General features: G+C 37.8%; 1 protein-coding gene across 1 annotated transcript in view; it reads right to left on the bottom strand.

The window, feature by feature from the left end:
- LOC109037293 (dynein beta chain, ciliary) overlaps positions 1-20889 on the bottom strand; it is a 684333-nt gene that overhangs the window by 83123 nt on the left and 580321 nt on the right. Inside the window, exon 46 of the mRNA XM_072296415.1 lies at positions 16426-16569. Within this exon, the coding sequence (XP_072152516.1) occupies positions 16426-16569 (144 nt within the window). The remainder of the gene's footprint in view (positions 1-16425; positions 16570-20889) is intronic.

The raw sequence follows: 20889 nt of genomic DNA, 5'->3' as shown, positions 1-20889 counted from the left end.
CAATCGGAGTCTGCATAACCTGTTAAGGGTGTAGCATCATTTTGTTTGTAAATTAATTCATAATTTTCCGTATTTTTCAAATACCTCAAGACACGAGTCAAATGATGCCAGTGCAAAATTGTGGGATGACTCTGAAATCTACTGAGATAGTTTAAAGGGAAGCTCAAATCTGGGCGAGAGCCTAGCAATAAGTACATAAGTGATCCCAACAACTCTCTGTAAGGCTTATCAGTTTCTTCCTTGTCTAATTCTTTGCCTAAATTTATTTTTACCTCTATCGGCGTTTTTATGGGCTTACAGTATTTCATTCCATATTTAACTAAAATACTGAGCAGATATTTATGTTGATTGATTGTCATAATTTTATCCCTTCTATTTCTGACAATATGTAGCCCAAGGAAATTTTTCAATTCCCCGAAATCCGTCATTTTGAATTCTGAACTCAGAACATGTTTGAAGTCTTCCGTCACTTTTAGACGATTACAAGCTAAGATTATATCGTCAACATAAACTAGCAAGAAAAATTCGTAGTCTGTAGTAATGATAAAATACAAACAAGGGTCAAGCAGAGATCTTTGAAAATTCTGACCTTTTAAAAATTGATGAAGCCGTTCATTCCATTTCCGGGAAGCTTGCTTTAGACCGTAGATAGAACGATTTAATTTACAAACAAGATTTGTGTCACCATCAGTAAAACCTAATGGTTGTTCCATATAAATTTCTTCGTCAATGAATCCATTTAAAAACGCAGTTTTAACATCCATGCTATGTAGTTCATAGTTTCTGTCATTAGCTACACTTAAAAGTGTTCGAACAGTTTGCAATTTTACTACTGGAGAAAAGATTTCATCATAGTCTACTCCATGTATTTGTGAATAACCCTTAGCCACTAGCCTAGCCTTATATCTTTGTATGTTACCTAATTCATCGGTTTTTATGGTGAACACCCATTTCTTACCTATTATATGTCTACCCTGTGGCTTATCTATGACGGTCCACGTCTTGTTTTCAGCCATAGAATGCATCTCTTCTTCCATCGCAGCCATCCATTTATCTTTATCGGGTGAGTTCATCGCTTGATTATAATTTTCTGGTACATTGTGAATTATATTTGCTGCTTGGAACGCAAATACAGCAAAATCTTCTATCGGTATTTTAACGTTGTGCATCTTTCCTTCAATTTCCTTCATTTCTATAGAACCTTTGTTATCTTTCTCTTCCTCGGTTGCTTTTATCGGTTTTAAAAACTGTTTCTTTACCGAGGACTCGTCGAACTTAATTTCGAACTAAAAATGTCAGAGACAAATGGACCTTCCTGTTCGAGAGAGGCGGCTTTTCAGAGTAAAGGAAACGTGTACAAATGTGGTTTTTGCAAGAAAAAAGGTCACAAATGGGCGGATTGCTACCTGTTAAGTTTAATACTTGCTAAAAAACAGCTGTTGATAAAATTTTAGATCTAGAAAGGTTATGCTTTTCTTATGTTTTTTCTTGGTATATTCTTGGTGAATGGTCCTCAATAAAAGTGTCGTTTCTTCTTAATTATTTCTATTTTTCTGAGATTCAACATTTGGTGACCCCGACGTGATGCAGAAGAAAGAAGTCAAGTTATGAGTTTTGTTTGAGTTTTTGTTGAAATTGCATTCCTGTATTGGTTGCAATCTGCGCGCTGGGTACCCAACCTTGAAAGACATTGGAATTGCCGTGTCTAAATTTTATTCGACCTGATCAGTCGACGTTTTGGTGGAACTTCAAGCTTCTCATCAAAACAAAGGAATATAATCGGTATTGATATTTAATCTTGCCGAATTAAAGTTCCATTCTCCTCGGTATCGATATTTAATCCTGCCGACTGAGAAAAATAACCTCATTGTTATTGATATCTAATCTTGCCAATTGAGTCGTTTAATTTGTCAGTATTGATATATAATCTTACTGATTTCAAATTTGTACTTTTGGTGTCAGTGACAAAGCGGCATCGGTGCATTTGAGTTTGAGGTTGACTCAAGAAGTCAATAGTCAACAAACCGAAATCTAACAACCATCTTTTGAATTTGAATCTTTGCTGTATCAGCTGAGTGATTTAACACTCACCGACAATGGATGACTTACGGAAAAATGCACTTCTCGCAACAAAGAATCAACTGATATTTCAGCTCGATCGCTTTGCAACAGTCGTAAATAGTGATGCCCCCAATGTGCAGATCATTGAGGCTAGGTTTGAAGACTCAAAAGGATTCCTTAGCCAATTTATCCGAGTTGGATTTGAACTCCAACTGCTTAATCCTTCACTTCAAACTACATCAGACTTGGAAGAGTTTGAATCAAAATATTATGATACAAGAGAGTTCCAGTGCTCAAATACTGTCTCCACCAAACATCGGCAATTCTTTGAAACGCGTAGACTTGCCTGAATTCTCTGGAGGCTACATGCAGTGGCAGACTTTTAAGCAAATGTTTACGTCACTGGTACATAACACAAAAATACCAACTATATTAAAATTTACCCATTTAAAAAAATCAGTTACTGGTAAAGCAGCCGCTCTTATAAAACAGATTAATTTTTCTGAAGAAAATTATGAAGTGGCCTTAAAAGCGTTGTCAGATCGTTATGACAACAGGAAATTTTTGCAATATCAGCAAGTTAAAAACCTCTTAAATATGGATGATATTTTCCCTAACGGAAAACCAAGAAAACTAAATTCAAGCCATTTAGAAAGCATGTATAATAGGATCACCCAAACTTTGCATTCTTTGAAAGCATCAAATGTTCTCACTTGTTGTTGGGACCCTATCCTTGCCTACGTGGTAATTTCTAAATTTGATGAAGATACTTTGGCCGACTGGGAAAAAGTAGCGCACCCCATTGACCCTCCGACTCAAACCGAATTACTGGATTTTCTCAAGAGACGTCAAAGAATCATTGAATCTGTTGAAGAAAAAAAATGTCATGAATCAAATGAAAGCCAGAGAAGTTCTACGTTGGCAAATCAGCGGCATACATCATTTAACTCCAGAAAGAGGAATGCTGCTTCCTTTGCATTTTGGGAGCAAGAATCAGCATCTAAAGTAGCGAAAACCACTTCTAAAAATTATAAGAAATGTGACTATTGTAATGAAAACCATAAAATTTGGTCCTGCTTAAAATTCAAAAAACTATCTTTGCCAGACAAAATTACCGTGGTAAAGACAGAAAAATTATGCATTTTATGTCTACGAGATCACTCTGGTGAATGTACGAGCAATTTCAAATGTAGATTGTGTAATGAAAAACACAGTTCTCTGCTTCATGGCTACAAAGAGGCTACAAAAACTAAACCAAACAGTTCATCGCAATCTTCGTCCTCAAATATATGACTAGCAACAGTTCAAGTTTACGTCTTATGCAATAATAAAAAGCTTAAATGTAAAGCATTGCTAGATTCGGCCTCACAGTTAAATTTTTTATCTGCCACTTTTTCTAAATCTCTAAAAATACCCGCTGAAGCTCAAAAATGTGAAATAAAAGGAATTGGAAGTGCTTATTCATATGAAAAAAAGACGGTTGACATTGTTCCCTTGTCTTCGTCAAAACAATTGAAAATTTCATGTCATATTATTGATAGTTTACCAATTACAATTCCTCCTAGTGAAGAATTTGTGAGGGAAAAGATCAATGCCCGTTTAAAAAATTTAAAACTCGCTGATCCAACATTCCATGAGGGTGGCACCGTTGATATGATTCTGGGAGCTTCAATATTTTGGCCTGCTCTCTTACAAAATCAAATTTCGGCAGATTCTTACTTTCCAACATTACAAGAAACCATATTTGGATGGATAGTAGGAGGATGTTGCACTGAAAATCTAGAAGTTAGTCCAATAGTACCAACTTTGACTTTCACCGCATTTGAGAAACAATCTGTAATTGATGCTAATCTACAGAAATTTTGGGAAATAGAAGATGGCGACTTTCAAGAAAGTCGATCTGAAGTGTCCAGTTGCGAAAAAATATTCTGTGAAACTTTGAGAGACGCCGAAGATGGAAAGTTTATAGTGCAACTACCTTTGAAAGAACATCCAATTGTTTTGGGCAATTCCAAAAGTATAGCGTTGAAGAAACTGTTTGACCTTGAAAGAAAATTGGACCAAAATGAAAAGTTTAGAACCTTGTACTCTGACTTCATGCGAGAGTACATTTCCTTAAACCATATGAGTCTAGTGCCCGAAGGAGAAGAGGATACAAACCCAGCGTATTACATCCCTCATTTAGGTGTGCTTCGAGAGGGTAGTTTAACTACTAAGTTAAGGGTAGTGTTTAACGCTTCTTCCAAAACATCGCCAAACAACAAATCATTGAATGATATTCTACATGTGGGCCCCACAATCCAAGACACCCTTTTTGAAATTTTACTGAGATTTCGGGAGTACCCTGTTGCACTGACTGCGGATATCACAAAAATGTATCGCCAAATATGGATCGACGAAGCACAACGTGACTTACAAAGAATTTTGTGGAGAGAAAAACGGTCTGATCCGGTGAAAATTTATCGACTGAATACTGTCACATACGGCACTGGACCCGCTCCCTTCCTAGCAATAAGATCGCTAAATGAAGCTGCCTTACAACAGAAACACAGATATGCAGCTGCTTCAAAAAGTATTCTGAGTTCATTTTATGTAGATGATTATCTAGGAGGAGCAGAAACAATAAAGGAGGCAATCCAACTAAAGAATGATGTAGAGGAAATTTTGCTTCGAAGAGGTTTTCCGCTTAGAAAATGGGCCTCAAATGAGAAAAACGTATTCCAAAACACTAGTAATCGCACAGAGCCATTTTATTTCAATGAAGAGACTGATGTTAAGGTTCTGGGCATCGGATGGATCCCAAAAACGGATCAATTCTTTTTCAAAACGGTCAATTCTCCTACTCCCAAGAACGGCTATTCAAAAAGAACGATATTATCAGAAACGTCAAAACTTTTTGATCCTTTAGGGCTAGTTAGCCCTGTAGTAATTCGTGCAAAGTTTATCATGCAACAAGTATGGCTACAAAAATTAAAATGGGATGAGAAAGCACCTACTGAGATTCAAAGTGAATGGGAAACGCTGAGATCGGATTTTCAAGAGCTACAAAATCTAAAGATAAGCCGTCATCTGTTGATATTTCGAAATGATGAGACAATAACATTTCACGGATTTTCTGACGCATCTATGAAAGGTTTTGGAGCTTGCGTTTATGTTTCGGTCACGAATAAATCAAAAAGAGTCACAAAACTAGTTTGCGCTAAATCAAGAGTTGCGCCTCTTAGAAAGAAACAGACTTTACCACGTCTAGAATTGGCCGCCACACTACTTTTGTCCAAGTTGATGGTAAAAGTAACTTCCGCCTTGCAGATAGAACCCGCATCCACATTTATGTGGTCTGATTCTGCCATTGCTTTACATTGGATTAGCAATGCACCTAACAAGTGGCAAGCTTTCGTTGCTAACAGAGTAGATAAAATTCAGTCACTCACGGAAACTTTGAAAGCAACCTGGCGTCACGTATCCACTAAGAATAATCCGGCCGATCTGATCACCAGAGGAGCGTCAGCTAAACACTTATCAAATTCAAGTCTGTGGTGGCAAGGCCCAGAGTATCTCAATTCAAGAGAAAATATGTGGCCAAAAACGAATGTTGAACTTCCATCTTTGCTAGATGTTCCAGAAATTAGGAAAGAGATTAAAATAATGTTCGGAGCAATAGTTCAAACTTCATCGGACCTGCATTATTTGTTACATAGATTTTCGTCGCTGAACAAAATATTGCGCATTATTGGTTTTATGTTCAGATTTGTGCATAATATCCGCGCACGTCTCGCTAATAAGCCGTCAGAAATAAAAAGTGGAAATATTTCTTCGCGGGAGATGGACGGAGCAACAAAAATTTGCGTAAAGATTATTCAACAAGAATCATTCCCCGAGGAAATTGCACACTTATCAAGGAAAGACGGTATTCTACAAAGTTCCAGTAGTATCAAGACATTGCACCCATTTTTGGATGGTGAGAAGTTGTTACGAGTTGGTGGAAGACTTCAAAATTCGACACTAAGCTATGAGGAAAAACACCCGCTATTACTACCTACAAAACACAGATTCACCGAGTTATTATTCTGGCAGGAACATAGGCGACTTATGCACGCTCCTCCGCAGATGTTGTTATCAATGATTCGGCAGCGGTTTTGGCCCCTCAATGGTCCAATCTCGGCCAAGAAATTAGTATACTCTTGCTTAAAGTGTAGAAGAGCGCAACCAAAACCGTGCGCACAGTTAATGGCCCCTTTGCCAGCATCTAGAGTGACTGTAAATGCACCTTTTCAAATAATCGGTATTGACTTTACCGCACCTTTACTAGTTCGAACCAGTAACCGCAAAAACGCTCATAAAAAGAAAGTTTACGTTGCTCTTTTCATTTGCTTCGTGTCAAAAGCAGTCCATTTAGAAATTATTGAAAGTTTGACAACACAAGAATTCCTTCAGACATTAGAAAGATTTTCTGCCAGAAGAGGCTTACCGACTGCAATTTTTTCTGATAATGCTAAGACATTTGTGGGAGCCAAAAGTGAACTAATCACCCTGTTTAAGGATCCAAAAGTGCAAGAGTACTTATCTCAAAATGGCATTGATTGGAATTTTAATCCTCCCAATTCTCCACATCATGGCGGGTTGTGGGAAAGCGCCATTCGAAGCTTCAAGTCTACCCTGCAAAAAGTGAATCGTTCTCGAGTGTTTCAAGCTCATGAGTTAAACAATCTTGTGGTGAAAATCGAAGGTGCATTGAATTCTCGACCGTTAACTCCGTTGTCGTCTTCTCCCGACGACTATGAAGCATTGACTCCAGGTCATTTTCTAATTGGCAGAGCAATTATGTCATTTCCCACGAAATTTGATTCCCACAAGTTCAAATCATCAAACGTTTTGAAAACATACAAAAGCTTCCAGCAGGACTTGTCTCATTTCTGGCGTCGCTGGTCAAGAGAGTACCTCCAAAGTCTGCAGTATTGTGCCAAATGGCATACGAGCAATCGTCATATTCAAGTTGGAAGCTTGGTTGTTGTCAAAAATAGAAATTCACCTGCACTTCATTGGAATTTGGGAAGAATCATCAAAACATATCCTGGTACTGATGGACACGTTAGGGTTGCAAAAGTGAAGACTCCGACTTCTGTACTTATTCGAGCCGTGACAGAACTTTGTCCATTACCTGTTCTGATCAAATAGATCAGCCGGGGGCAGGATGTTAAGTTTAATACTTGCTAAAAAACAGCTGTTGATAAAATTTTAGATCTAGAAAGGTTATGCTTTTCTTATGTTTTTTCTTGGTATATTCTTGGTGAATGGTCCTCAATAAAAGTGTCGTTTCTTCTTAATTATTTCTATTTTTCTGAGATTCAACACTACCTAAGGAAAAACTCATCAACGTCATCAAAACATAAACATCAAGTACATTTTTCTCAAGATGGATCAACGTTGATAGAACATTCATCTGATATAGAAGATCAAGACAGCGACTCCAGTCAAGATGTAGCGTTCAATTCATCTGTTTGTGCGTTCAACAATGAGGAAGAAGTGGGCATGACGTGGATTCTCGATTCTGGGGCTACAGAACATTTGTGCAATGATGAACGGTGGTTTACAACTTTGGAAAAACTGGATCCTCCCATCTCAATTGCAATTGCGAAGGATGATCAAACTTTGTCTGCATCTCACATTGGCACAATTTCTGTTACACTTGATACTGGAAAGGTATTATCTATTCAAAATGTTTTGCTTGTTCCAAATTTAAGAGCAAATTTGCTCTCCGTACCTAAAATTACTAAATCAGGTATGAATGTTGTTTTTCATAAAAATCATGTAGAAATTTTGCGTAAAAACAAATTACTGGTCGCGGGTAACTTACAAGGTAGAATGTACAAACTTATTTTCTCCAATGTGAAGGGCAACCAAGAGAAACATTTCTGTGCACTAGGCAGGGCTGATTTGTGGCATGCGCGGTTAGGCCACCCTAGTGACGAGAATTTAAAGAAATTGATCAGACACGATATGGCTGATGGGTTAGACTTAACTATTAATGATTTCAAACAGACCTCTAAGACCTTATGTGAGAGTTGCATGACAGGAAAATTTACTCGCCTACCATTTGAAAAGGAGACATCGAAAAGAAGTACAAGAATTTTACAAAAAATTCATACAGATATTTTTGGGCCAGTCACACCAGAAACACATGATGGAAAACGTTACTTTGTTTCTTTCATTAAAAAAACAAAAAAAACAATATAACTCCTAGAATTCGGAATTCTTTCGGAGAAAAACTTAAGAGCTGGAAAACGCCTTTCGAAACTCATGTTCTGGGCCCATAACCATTGTTGATTTTAATAAAAGAACACTACGAATCACTTCTAGGACTTTTATTATCAAAAGAAACTCTCATATATTTATCATTAAAAACAGCTGATAAGATTATAACCTACAATTCAGAACTGAGCAGAGATTGACATTTTTCTCAGCAAACGCTGGCTCTGTTCTAATGAGCGGGCTCTACTTCCACTGCTTCTGTATCATGTGAATATACTTCAATGAAGCAATTTAAGAGAAGGCGCACCTTAATCTTGGTGCGCAAGCTAAATTTTGATGAATGCCCCATTATCATTTTAAGAATACTTTTGGTAATGCTTCTTGTTCACTGATGCAAACAGAGCCTAGCCTGCAGTGCTGAAAGAATGCGTCAGGCTGCAAGCTGTGTTGCTTTTAACGGAAATACCTGCTACGGCTCTCTCTTATCTTCCTGCTCTCATTATCTGAATGTGATAATGATTTGATGACATTACCATGAACTAGCTTAAGAAGAACACCATTTACGTACTTATGCAATAATAACCAAAGCGTAGTTGCTGAAAGTCATGAGAACCATGGAAGTAGCGCCTGTAGAGAAACATAGATACAACCATTACTCCTAAAGAGATTGGGTAAAAGGTGATAACTGATGCACATGGTAACTTACAGAACCAGAACATTTTCCTAATCAGATTTCAACCAGTATGATTGTGTTATGTATGTAGGTACGACAGATTAGGTTAGGAAGATCAGATGAAGATGTTCACGCCAGAGGCTTCTAAATCACTGAGCACGTAAAGTTGCTTTGACCGGTGTTTTCGAATGAAATAATTAAGAATTAAAGAGAAAAAAGACACACAATACAGAACCAAAGAATTCTCGCTGCCTCTGAAGGAGCCAGGAGAAAATAGAATTGAGTTTTAGTTTGAGCTTTAGAGCTCATTCGAGCATTTACTCAAGAGTGGCGGTAGCCACCCCCGGTCGAGGAAAATGACGTCGTCCTACTAAAGTCCCGATAACAAACGGGTGGCCGACACTCTTAGTCACAGGCAACTCCCTTAATTTGAAAATTGATTCGATTTAGAATGGAATTCAGAGCAAACGGCGGCACAGATTCCAACGATCTTGGTGTCTATGGACGCAGCTAAGTTAGCCGAATGGCGTATAAGGGTTTCATTAAGATCCATTGAGTTTTCAAAAAGTTAGGTATAAGCTTTAATGACCCAAAACAAGGAAAATTTTACTTTTTACTTTGCCGGGAAATTTGAATTTCAAGAATCCAGGGTCCTGAGAAAGTTACTCAAACTCTGCGATAACGGTAAACCTTAGACCCATAAAAGTGGGTACCTAAAGAACCGCCATGTTACCGTCTCCACGGGTTTTTACAGTTTTTTAACATTCCTGGTGTTCTAAAAGAGAAATTAGGGAAAATACGACTGAACCGACGAAACTTACCCGTCATGACCATCGTTGACAACAGATTTCTCGCTTACACGGCCGCAGATCGTAATGGAGCCTATTTAAAGGGCACTTCTTGAAGATATAAGGATTTCCTTTCGCCACATAAAATAGGTCTTTATTGCACGGATAATCCAGCATCTGCTCACATCGTTCAAAATTTAAGCTATAATTTTTGAATTTAGAAAAAAACCAGTGGTAGTTCAATGCCATTGGTTCATTTTGTTCAGGTCCGTCCGAGTTTCGGGAACAAAATTCCCGCCGTCGATTATAACAACCTCCAGCTACTGTATTTATTTGTGAATAATGAACAGATTTAATTCAAAAGTTCAATTCATTTTAGATCCTAACTACTGTTTCTTTTTCTGTTAGCGCCCGATACACTACTTCATTGATTTTTCTTAAAGTGCTCAAGTGATTTCTACTATTGAACGATGAATTTATGAGTGAGGTTAGGTTATGTCTAGCTGGCCGTATATGATCCAAGCGATAAATTAATGTAATTTAAGATGATGAAATTGCGAAATTGTGCCGAAGAATCAAAAGGAAGCAGCATTTACATCCCTGTTTGCATTCTTATGACAAACAGCACCCAAAAATTTCTAAACCATTTCGTGCATTTGTAGACACGCGAAAAGCGCAACGGTGGAGCGGAGAAAAGTGCTATGGTTTCAATTACATCGTTATTTTCCTCATGTCTCGAATGCTAGTCTTCACATCTTGAAGAGAAGTTTTTTTTAGTGGACCCTATCAGATATAAGTTAAGTTCTATGTTTTCTGCATGATTAGAATGCTTTACCAGCTGGTGGCGAGAAATGCAGTTAGGTGTCGGATTCTGCAATTCATCCTACGTGTTGATTGGTTTGTGGCTATAGCTTTCTGAGAAAGCGATGTAGGTACAAATTTATTTCTTCTCAGTAGAGTTCAATCATAGGTCAACTTAAATGTCACTAAATCACAGATCTTTGACGATGAGCATTAGCTCAAATTTTGTTTTCTCCGAGTCTCTTTCATTTTGTGTCAGTAGTTGTTAGAAGCACTATTTTGCCACTGAATGTCTAACAGGATCTCTCGTGAAGGGTATGTACTCATTCGATCTTCTTAACTTGACGATTAACTTTAAATGAGCTTCACTTTGCTGCATCTATTCCTGTGTGAAACAGGAGCATCCATTCCTTCTCTGTCTAGAAGCCAAACAAAATGCATCACCCATCTCCTTGGATGGCCCAGCCGCCTGATCATTGAAACTATGTTGATATGATGCGATGAGACCTAGTTCTATCTTAACCTTGCAATGTATCGCAATTTGATGTCACATCGGGCTGCTTTAAGCTTCTAATAATCGGCCCACAGAATTATGGAATGAGCAGCAGATTGATTGAGATCCTCTTGCTCACTTACACGTCAATTATCATTATATTAACAATTATCTTTTTATGCAGCCAGAGGTATGTCTTCATGATCCTTACTTTGTCTATGAGCCTTGCCTGATCGCATCAGCCCCAGTAAGTGAGAGGATATACCCACCTAAATCGGGATGGAAAGCTTTGTTTAAATCGCCGCCCCTCTTTCTTGCTGCTTATGTGAGGGGATAATCTCCACCCTATTAATGGATATTTAATCTCAGTTCTCTGTTTAAATGAGGACCAGTTTGCTAGAGGGAGCCTCTGTGTCATTCACGTATTGAGTGTTTGTTCACATCAAATCATAAGGTTATGTTTGCACCCACTTATTGCTATTTATACTTATTGCTAGATGTGTTACTGAAGTATTATTCCATTTTGACCTAGCGAGTGCTTTCTAAGCTCAGCTCCCAGCATGTAATTACTCCAGTGAAACAGTACACGTAAAATATCAGGTGTTCGGAGTTCAGTATTGACCTACCTAGTTTTTGCACCGCTAATCGTCCAAGGCTGAATGTGATTAGATCGATTGGTATCATTTATAAGAAGAAATGGAAAGCTCGCATATCATCTTCCGTATATTAACTAAATGCTCTTATCAAGAGATTGCCGTTTCGGTTGATGTCTGTCAGTGAGCCTTAAAAACTCAAGGAAACTAAGAGGTAAATTTTGCAATATTTCATCCTTAAAATGCCTGTATTACGACCAAATACTTTCTCCGTGGCTATTGCATTTTTTAAAATAACTCCAGGCACTTTGTGGGCAAGTATATGATTTGACAAATTTTATGGTGAAGCGATATTATTCGAAATTAATCCAAGAGAAACGCAATGCTATTTCATTGCATGCGCAGGTATTTTTTTTGCAATGGCCGTTACTTAATAAGGTCAGTGAGAAATTCTCTTAATAGGTATTGATTGTCAGAACCTGCAGCCTGATTGTCGAAATTGTGCGTTTCTCGGGTAGACATAGATGACATAGGTCAAAAGGCAGTACGTGATTGGTCGGCGCTATGTCTTGTTGCTGTTTTGTCGTGCCTCTGATGGGTGGAACCCTAGACAAGCTAAATTCATCTCTTAAGTTTCTGACAGTATGTTGTCCATTCCACCAGACAAAGGCACGATAAAGCAGCGCTAAGACATAGTTGATCAATAACGCTCCACCTTTTAACCAATGTCATCTGTGTCTACCTTTCAAACACAAACTTTCAACAATCAGGCTGCTGGCACCCTCAAGTTAGGAAGATCATCTTATGTGATTAGTATGCCTGTTGCCAAATTCTTAATGAGAAATTAAGTATTCAGGGGAGATGAAAATATTTCTCATTTCATTGCAATCATCGACAATTTTTCTTTTACAATGCTCCTAAGAGTATGGTGTAGAGTCTATAGGAACAGAGTTTGGATGTTTGGATGCTCTAAAGAATAATGATCCCAAAAGTCATGAAAATAGCTGGTTTAAAGTCATGCCACACCAAATAGACTCATTTTGGTAAAATTTGTGCTCTACTACTTCATTCACTGGTTGTTTCATGAATAATTCATCATTCCATACAGAGTACCTATGATTTATAAGGCAACGCTCTCATGAATTTCCATTATCATCTGATAGGTTGCTGAGTGATGAAATTCAGTATCGAAAAACTTGCCGCTAGCATTAATACAAATATAAGTGCGCTTAAGAGGGATGATGTACGTAGTTGAAACAAATGATCAAAATTATTTTATCACTTGGAATAAGCTTACAGTGAAATGCCTATGACAATAAGTTATACTCGTTTTCCATTAATTTTCTCACGCAGGTAAATGACAACTCGGTAGCTATTCAACCCCTCCCCCTCCCCTGTCACCCTTTTCCTGTGAGCCTTTCCAATAGGTACAGATACATTTGACTACCTTAGGTAGCCCCGCTACTTTCAATAACGTATTTCCAGAGTGAGCACAAGTCAGTGGGTGCTATTAAAATTTCCGCTGAATGTGTATGTGCTTTAGCAGATGTTGTTTACTTTCCATTCATTCAGGATTTTCAAATAGCCAATAGTACCTACTTAATATTTTATGGCCACACCTTTTTCCATTCAAAAACGAGCTGATATAAACCACAAAAACCCTCAAAAACATTTTCGGGCAAAAAATCCGGTCGAGGAAATTGACGTGTTACATTTTATTAACCAAAAACATTCCCTTTCACCCCTCCAAGAAGGTTGATAAAACTAAGTAAGTAACTATGAGATGGCAAAAACCTCTCTCTTAAATTCTCAGGGTCCATCAAGACCACATAGGTCCAAAAACTTACTCTTTATGGTTTAAAAAAAAGAAACAAAAAATAATCCCTTAACAATAAGAAAATTAAAAAAAAAAAAAAAACCGATTTTGTGGTTCACAGATATGCACATAAATCCTTCGAATGAACTTGAAATCACAAAATCGGTCGAGAAAATTTAAATGAATTTTCTCCTTCAATCATGAGTTCCGCAACAAGCACGACTCGCTTGAAGCTTTCCATACACGAGCCGCAAGAAACTGATTTCTTCTTTCTTAGGTACCTACTGATTGTGAGGAGAGCGGGAGTATTTACTTTTTCCTTCATTTATACAGGATGCAACAGGCATGACTCTTGCGTTTGCAGAAACCCTTTCATTAAGGAGATCGCGAGAGCCTATACCGCGCTCATTTCCAAAAGGGATTACTCCAGAATTTCATGCATTTTAATAATTTAAACGATTCATCTGTTCCTCTCTTCTCTCCTTCTGTCCATCGACAGAGATACAAAATTTTTCCGACGCACTGACGCGACCGGCTCGATGCGTAAACAAGTTTGGATTACCTCTAAGGTATAAGAAAAAAAAAAAAAAAAAAAAAAAAAAATCAGAATAACACTTACATCACAGCATGGGTGTGAGTTTTCTTACATCGAAACTTAATTCAATTTTTTTAAATAACTCCTTGTGTCAGATGGGACCCATTTTGTGAAAATGAAAAAAAGGAAAAGTAAACGAAAACTTTTAGCCCTCTCACCATCCAAATCATATGGTAAAGCTTACAGTAAAAGCAACCGACAGCAACAGATTTAGATGCAGCGAAGTTAATCGAAAGAGTCTGACATGTACCTATGTCGTAAAATGGGTCCACTGGTAAAACTGAAGCTGGCGTCAGGGATAAAAAGGCACCGTTTCACTGAGAGCATCGAGCCGGTCGCGTCAGTGAGTCGGAAAAATTTTGTATCTCTGTCAATGGACAGAAGGAGAGAAGAGAAGAACAGATGAATCGTTTAAATTATTAAAATGCATGAAATTCTGGAGTAATCCCTTTTGGAAATGAACGCGGTAAAGGCTCTCGCGATCTCCTTAAGGAAAGGGTTTCTGCAAACGCAAGAGTCATGCTTGTTGCATCCTGTATAAATGAAGGAAAAAGTAAATACTCCCGCTCTCCTCACAATCAGTAGGTACCTAAGAAAGAAGAAATCAGTTTCTTGCGGCTCGTGTATGGAAAGCTTCAAGCGAGTCGTGCTTGTTGCGGAACTCATGATTGAAGGAGAAAATTCATTTAAATTTTCTCGACCGATTTTGTGATTTCAAGTTCATTCGAAGGATTTATGTGCATATCTGTGAACCACAAAATCGGTTTTTTTTTTTTTTAATTTTCTTATTGTTAAGGGATTATTTTTTGTTTCTTTTTTTTAAACCATAAAGAGTAAGTTTTTGGACCTATGTGGTCTTGATGGACCCTGAGAATTTAAGAGAGAGGTTTTTGCCATCTCATAGTTACTTACTTAGTTTTATCAACCTTCTTGGAGGGGTGAAAGGGAATGTTTTTGGTTAATAAAATGTAACACGTCAATTTCCTCGACCGGATTTTTTGCCCGAAAATGTTTTTGAGGGTTTTATATGCTAACAGGTTCCATTCACCATGTTGCTACCATGTTGGGCCAGACCAACTTGTTACCAACATGTTCATTTTGAGCAGGGCTGTAACAATAGCGGTCGCTAACATTCGCCATTTTTAGGGCAAACGCTTTTTTCGAATTCTGGAGCCCTCAAGAATGCCTGTGCAAAGTTTCAGACTTCCATCGTAATTTTTCGGTGAGATACGATCTGAAAACCATGTTATTTGTAAAAACAGTGGACGTGCGAATCCACTATTCCCATTGTTCTCTCCGGCCGGCGCTGCAGGACACCGCGGAGATTCTAATGCACTTGTGATAACTGCCCGCGCACCGGCCACGGGCTGCAGATGATACTCAAATGATACCTACACACATCGGGACCGTTTCGGCAGCATTGATGAGTTTTTAACTGATTTTATAATTTGTTCCTTATTTTTGTTGCAGAAGTTACAGACGGTTTAGTTTTTTGTTCAATTTGATTGAATGACTCAGCAATGATATACTTCTGGTTCATTTCAATCGTTTCACCATCCTTACCCTTGCTGAAGACTTAGTTTCATGCATAAAAAAGTGTTTTCAGTAAAAATAGCGGATGCTACATTTTTTTCAAATCGCTATTAATCCTTCAATTTTTCACTCATATAGATCGTAAAACGTGCCTTTTTCACAAAAAGAGTTGCTCTGAATGAAAATATTCATAAGAATCCTCTCGGTCCTACGGGCGGGAAAGTGCAAAGCTTCGAAAACTTCAAACGCGATTTTCTCACAATGTGAAAACTCGACATCCGCTATTGTTAAGTCCTCATATATTTAAATCCTCATATTCGTTTTCCACTAACAGTCCCTCCTCTTTTTGAATGCTCTCATTAAGGTATGTAGATGTTATTAGTGAACTTAAGCATTTTTAATTTAAAAGAATTTAACTACTCAAACCTTTTATTACATTTAATTTTTGGTGAAACGGCACATCGGACAAGAAATAGAAGTGAAGGCTAGAATGTGTCGGCTTTTGATACCACCCTATACTAATTTCATTGTTAAGACCGCGGATGACAGTGAGTTCCATTTTTAAGGCGCCGTACACTTTTAGGTAATTCACAAGTCAAGGACAGATGAAAGGCTCTTAAAAGTCCTAAAATTTCGGCTTGGCCACAAGGTCGGGAATAAAGGAAACAATCATCTAAACATATTTTGAAAAACAGTACCTTTTGCCTATACATTCAGCTGAAATTTCCCCCTTAGCATATTCAAACCCTCAGCTTGAATAAGCAAAGGGATATAAGTATATATAAAATTGAAGTACATTAGTTTGAAAGACAGAACGAAGTACCTGAAGTATTAGCCAGTGCCCATTTTTTGCGGAAAATTCAAGAGCCTCTTCTGCAATGCTTTCTTGACCTTGACCAAGAGAGACGTTATGCAGGTTCCGTTCATCTGCTGTAAACCCCATTTTTTTGCCAACGCGCTCCACATCCTAAAAGAACAAAAGTTGCTCAACATCTTAAAATGCATCCACGACGAGGTATGTACAAAGGGTATGTCCCAAAAGTAAGTAGACTGATGCTGCGACTTTATAACAAAGCTACCTAGCAACTTGATCATGGTTTTATTTGAAAGATCTAATCCTATCTTCTATTGATTGAGACCAAGATCAACTCATTTGAATAAAAATTCTACAAGTTATGACACTATATGTAAGGGGTGTGTACGCCCGCCGCCAACGGGTTTTTAACAAAAATTAATTCTATCCGCTATCGTGAGACTCCACCAGATGATCAGGTTGCTTCTCAAAATATTTTCCGTCGTTGTTTAATACAATTGCGTATCCTTTCCTCCCATTTCATGAGCATAGTCTTCTTTAATTCTTCCTGGGGAATTTTTTTGAAGGTTTTTTGGACAGCCGTCTTGATTTCTTCCTTGGTCCTTCCGGGGATCAATGAGATGGTGCGCCATTGCACCGCTGGAACGCCCAAACTATACTAGAGCTCTATTGGCAAGTCGAAAGCAATAGGTAAGCGCCGCCTATCGGCTGAGCGCTTAAAAGTAATAAAACGAGATTCTGGAACGTAAAAGCGCTTTAAAAGTATTCTGGGGCTATAATAGGTAGCTAAATCACCGGTAGTAATTCCCGTTATATTATGAAAAGGAATTTGATTCCATAGTTTAATGCCTTACATTCTTGAATGCGATTATTTTAAGCACTCAAACATTTATACCACCAATTTCGGGATTGAAATTCCTCATTATTGTTTCATGAAAAATAAATGCACCCAAAATGACTATAGCATATTGACTTTTACATAGGTGCACTTACGAAATTTATTTTATAAATTCAACGAGTGGGTACATCGACCTGCTATATCAAGTTTTTGCGATTTTTTAGAGCAAATCAGTAGATTTTTGGGATGTAGATTGCTTACTTTCAATTCATGAATGAATGAAGCATGGACATGGTTGAACTTCTTTGCACGGAAAGACGTTTAAAATAATAAAATCAAGACATATTTAATGCAAATTGCATTAATATTGAGTCAATTTCTTTTTAATAATATAACGGGATTTATACTACCGGTGATTTGGGAATTTTAGCCCCAAAATATCTTTAAATCGACTTTATCTTTTAAGAGTTCGACTGAATTTTTCCTTTCTTCGCATGAATTATTCCGCAGCGCTTTTCTTCACGAATCTTATAAGATTTTGCTTGAGGCAGATCAAAAAAACTTCAATTCGTTCGATTAGCTTTCTACATTCACAATACACGGTCTCGTCAAGGTGCGTCGTTGACCTCGCAGTGTTGGATCGTGAATTCTCTTGTTGTGCTGCTTACCTATTTTGAAATCTCTGTACATGAAAACTAAAAGGGTTGATAAGTGCGAGTTAATGACGCGCCTTTTCAACACATTGCGGAGTTCAATGTTTGTTTTATTTCTTCCTCGGCCCTTTGCAAAAGCATGCATTTTATTTGACCCTTTTTAATTCTATCTGCGAGGGATCTTTCATTCATCAGGACAGGAAAAGTAAGGAAGAAAATACAAAAAATGCGATTGTTCAGTGCGAAGAAATACATTGTCAGATGAAACTGAACTGATGCAATGCAAAAAACTCCAGCTTCAATCTAAGTAAGTATTAAAGTCCTCTTTATGAGGCCCCTTCATTAAAAAATAAAAATTAATACTTCAAATGCATAGTGCCGATCTATTTAAAACAACGCATATATTTTCTTCTTCTTCTCCTTCTTTACTTCTTTATTTATTTAGTTTCTTGTCGACTCCGAGCATACGAGTGATTTCTGAAAGGACACATTAAATGAATTTTTCCCTAAAAAATAATTATTTTGTGGACAAATATAATGGGCATCTTGATTTTTTAACTTCCGTCTCCTTTATTCCGTCATAAGCGAAAAGCGATGTTGGTTTTAGCAGATGCTAACGGCATCTGGCAGCAATTGCATGCATCGTCCCCATAGGAAGCGTTACCACCCCGATTACTAATTTTAAGGAACCTGGTTTCTTCTTTCGACGCAACGGGTTTTCTTTCATCAAGCGAGTTGTTACTTGGAATATTGTCGCATATCGCACGGTTTGTGAAACTTTATCGGCACTAAACACAAATTATTACATAAACTTAAAACTTTTTGGAAAAACCGAGTAATATCCATTATTATTTATTATTATTATCGTGGATATTAATCGGTTTTTCCAAAAAGTTTTAAGTTTATGTAATAACTTGGAATAAGGCAACGAGCGTAGTGCTAATTGGTTTTTCCCCCTCGGAAGGCGCTCAGCCCATTTACTAATTTTAAGCATACTGATTCCTTCTTTTGACGCACCGTGTTTTATTCGATCAAGCAAGCTAATGAATTGGAGAGAGGAAACGGACAATCTCAGAGGGCATTCGCCCCGTTTACTAATTTTAAGAAAACGATTTAATCTATCGACGCAACGTGTTTTCCTCTTTCAAGCAAGCTGGGTAGTTGAAAAAAGGAAACGAAGGTGCTCTGAGGGCGTTGTCCCCGTTTACCAATTTCAAAAAACAGGTTTTTTCTATTCAAGTACACGACCGCTAATTTGAGAACGCGGTTGATTTATTTCAACAAAATAGGTACCTAGGACTTTCTTGTTTCAAGACAATTCTGAATGCTACATTGAGAAACCCTGTGTCTTCTTCCACGGCGAACCCGCCTTGGAATTAGTAGAAAATCCAAGTCAACCCGTTTACTTAAATTTAGTATGCCTTTTTTTCAGTGTTGTTCCTTTTCTCGAAATTGATAATGTCATCTATGCTCGTGGGAAATCGAACGGCCGAAAAATCGTAACGATAGGTATAGCAGATTTAAATATTGCCCGGGCGTTGTTTATTTCTGTCTACCACTGGGAGAAACTTTACCAACATTGCGTACAGGAAACAATCGTTTGCTTCACCGATATTTACGTTCATAACATGTATCGTCGAAAAAGGCACCTTAACGTATGTACGTTCCTCCTCGATGTAAAGCGTAAAAGCGGTCGACACGTAGCTCCATATCCTGTTTTTTTTCCAGCTTCCACCCGGATCCGTTCATATGATAATCGAATGACTCTTTATTGATCTTGGCCCTGAACTTTTCATAATACTCTTCCAGATCCGTTGACGTAAAAATCGCTATGTTTTTAGTCTTAAACTTTTTCAACTGTATTCCTTCCTTGTTCTTATCTTCAACTTTCTAGTATTCAGCGTAAACTAGTAAATTAACCTTCAACGCCTTGCCGGTGAGTTCTTCTTTAATTGTTTCAATCACAAGGTCTTTAGCTAATGTTAAGTAGTCATCGATGATCAGAATCTCCGGTTGGAGGCTCGTGATGAAAAATGTTTTCAACCTGCTCTAAGCAGTCTCGACTTGAATTATCGGTATTTTCGTCTCAAACAACTTTCTTATGTGACTTGCAGATTCTTAATGTTTTTCTCTTTAAACGTATGAGATCCTGCATGTGTCACAATATTCTTGATTTTCGTCGTCGTCGGTAGGTGATGAGGCGTCTTTTATGATGGACATCTTTTCTATATGTATGGGATATTTCTTATGATTCCCTCCCTCTGTATAGAACTCATCACATAGATCACATTAGATGAGCGTGGTGTGCTCCTTTTTAATATACGTTTCATCTTTGATACCCTGAGGGCTCATACAGCCGGCCATATGCCATACTGCCGGCAGTATGAGCGCGCATATAGCCGGTCATATGCCATACTGCCGGCAGTATAACACCATACAGCCGGTCATATGAACCTATATGGCTACACTCAAAAAAAAAAATGTTACTTTAAGCTTGAGCAAGCTTGATTCAGCATGACGGGCGTCTTAAAAACGGGTAAAAGCTTACAGCATGTTACGGGAACATAATCAAAAATGTTGAAGAAACATGATAGCCGTCATGTTAAATCAACATGACTTATCTTGTTGCCATAGGAAGTCGTCACGTTGACTCAACATGCTGTCATGTTGATTTAACATGACAATCATGTTGATATACGAGTACGTCAAATGCTACAAATTAAAATAAATTACGTTATTTTTATGAAAATTTTATCGTTTTTTAATGTAGTTATACTTCCGATATTACTCTCAACCCAGAATCATCCCATGCGACCTATCAAATTTTTCCGACTTTTTTGGGATTTGAACGCGGGACCTACCTATTACAAGCGGAGTGTTCTACCAACCGAGCCACCTGGGTATGTGGTTCCGGTTGACGAATTTTAAGTGTTTCCATATCCCACTGAATTACTTTTTCATTTTTTTGCCGTCTAAGTTGTG

Source organism: Bemisia tabaci, chromosome 2 (genome assembly GCF_918797505.1).
Source record: "Bemisia tabaci chromosome 2, PGI_BMITA_v3".
Taxonomy (NCBI): Eukaryota; Metazoa; Arthropoda; class Insecta; order Hemiptera; family Aleyrodidae; genus Bemisia; species Bemisia tabaci.
This window is presented reverse-complemented; position numbering and strand designations above follow the sequence as displayed.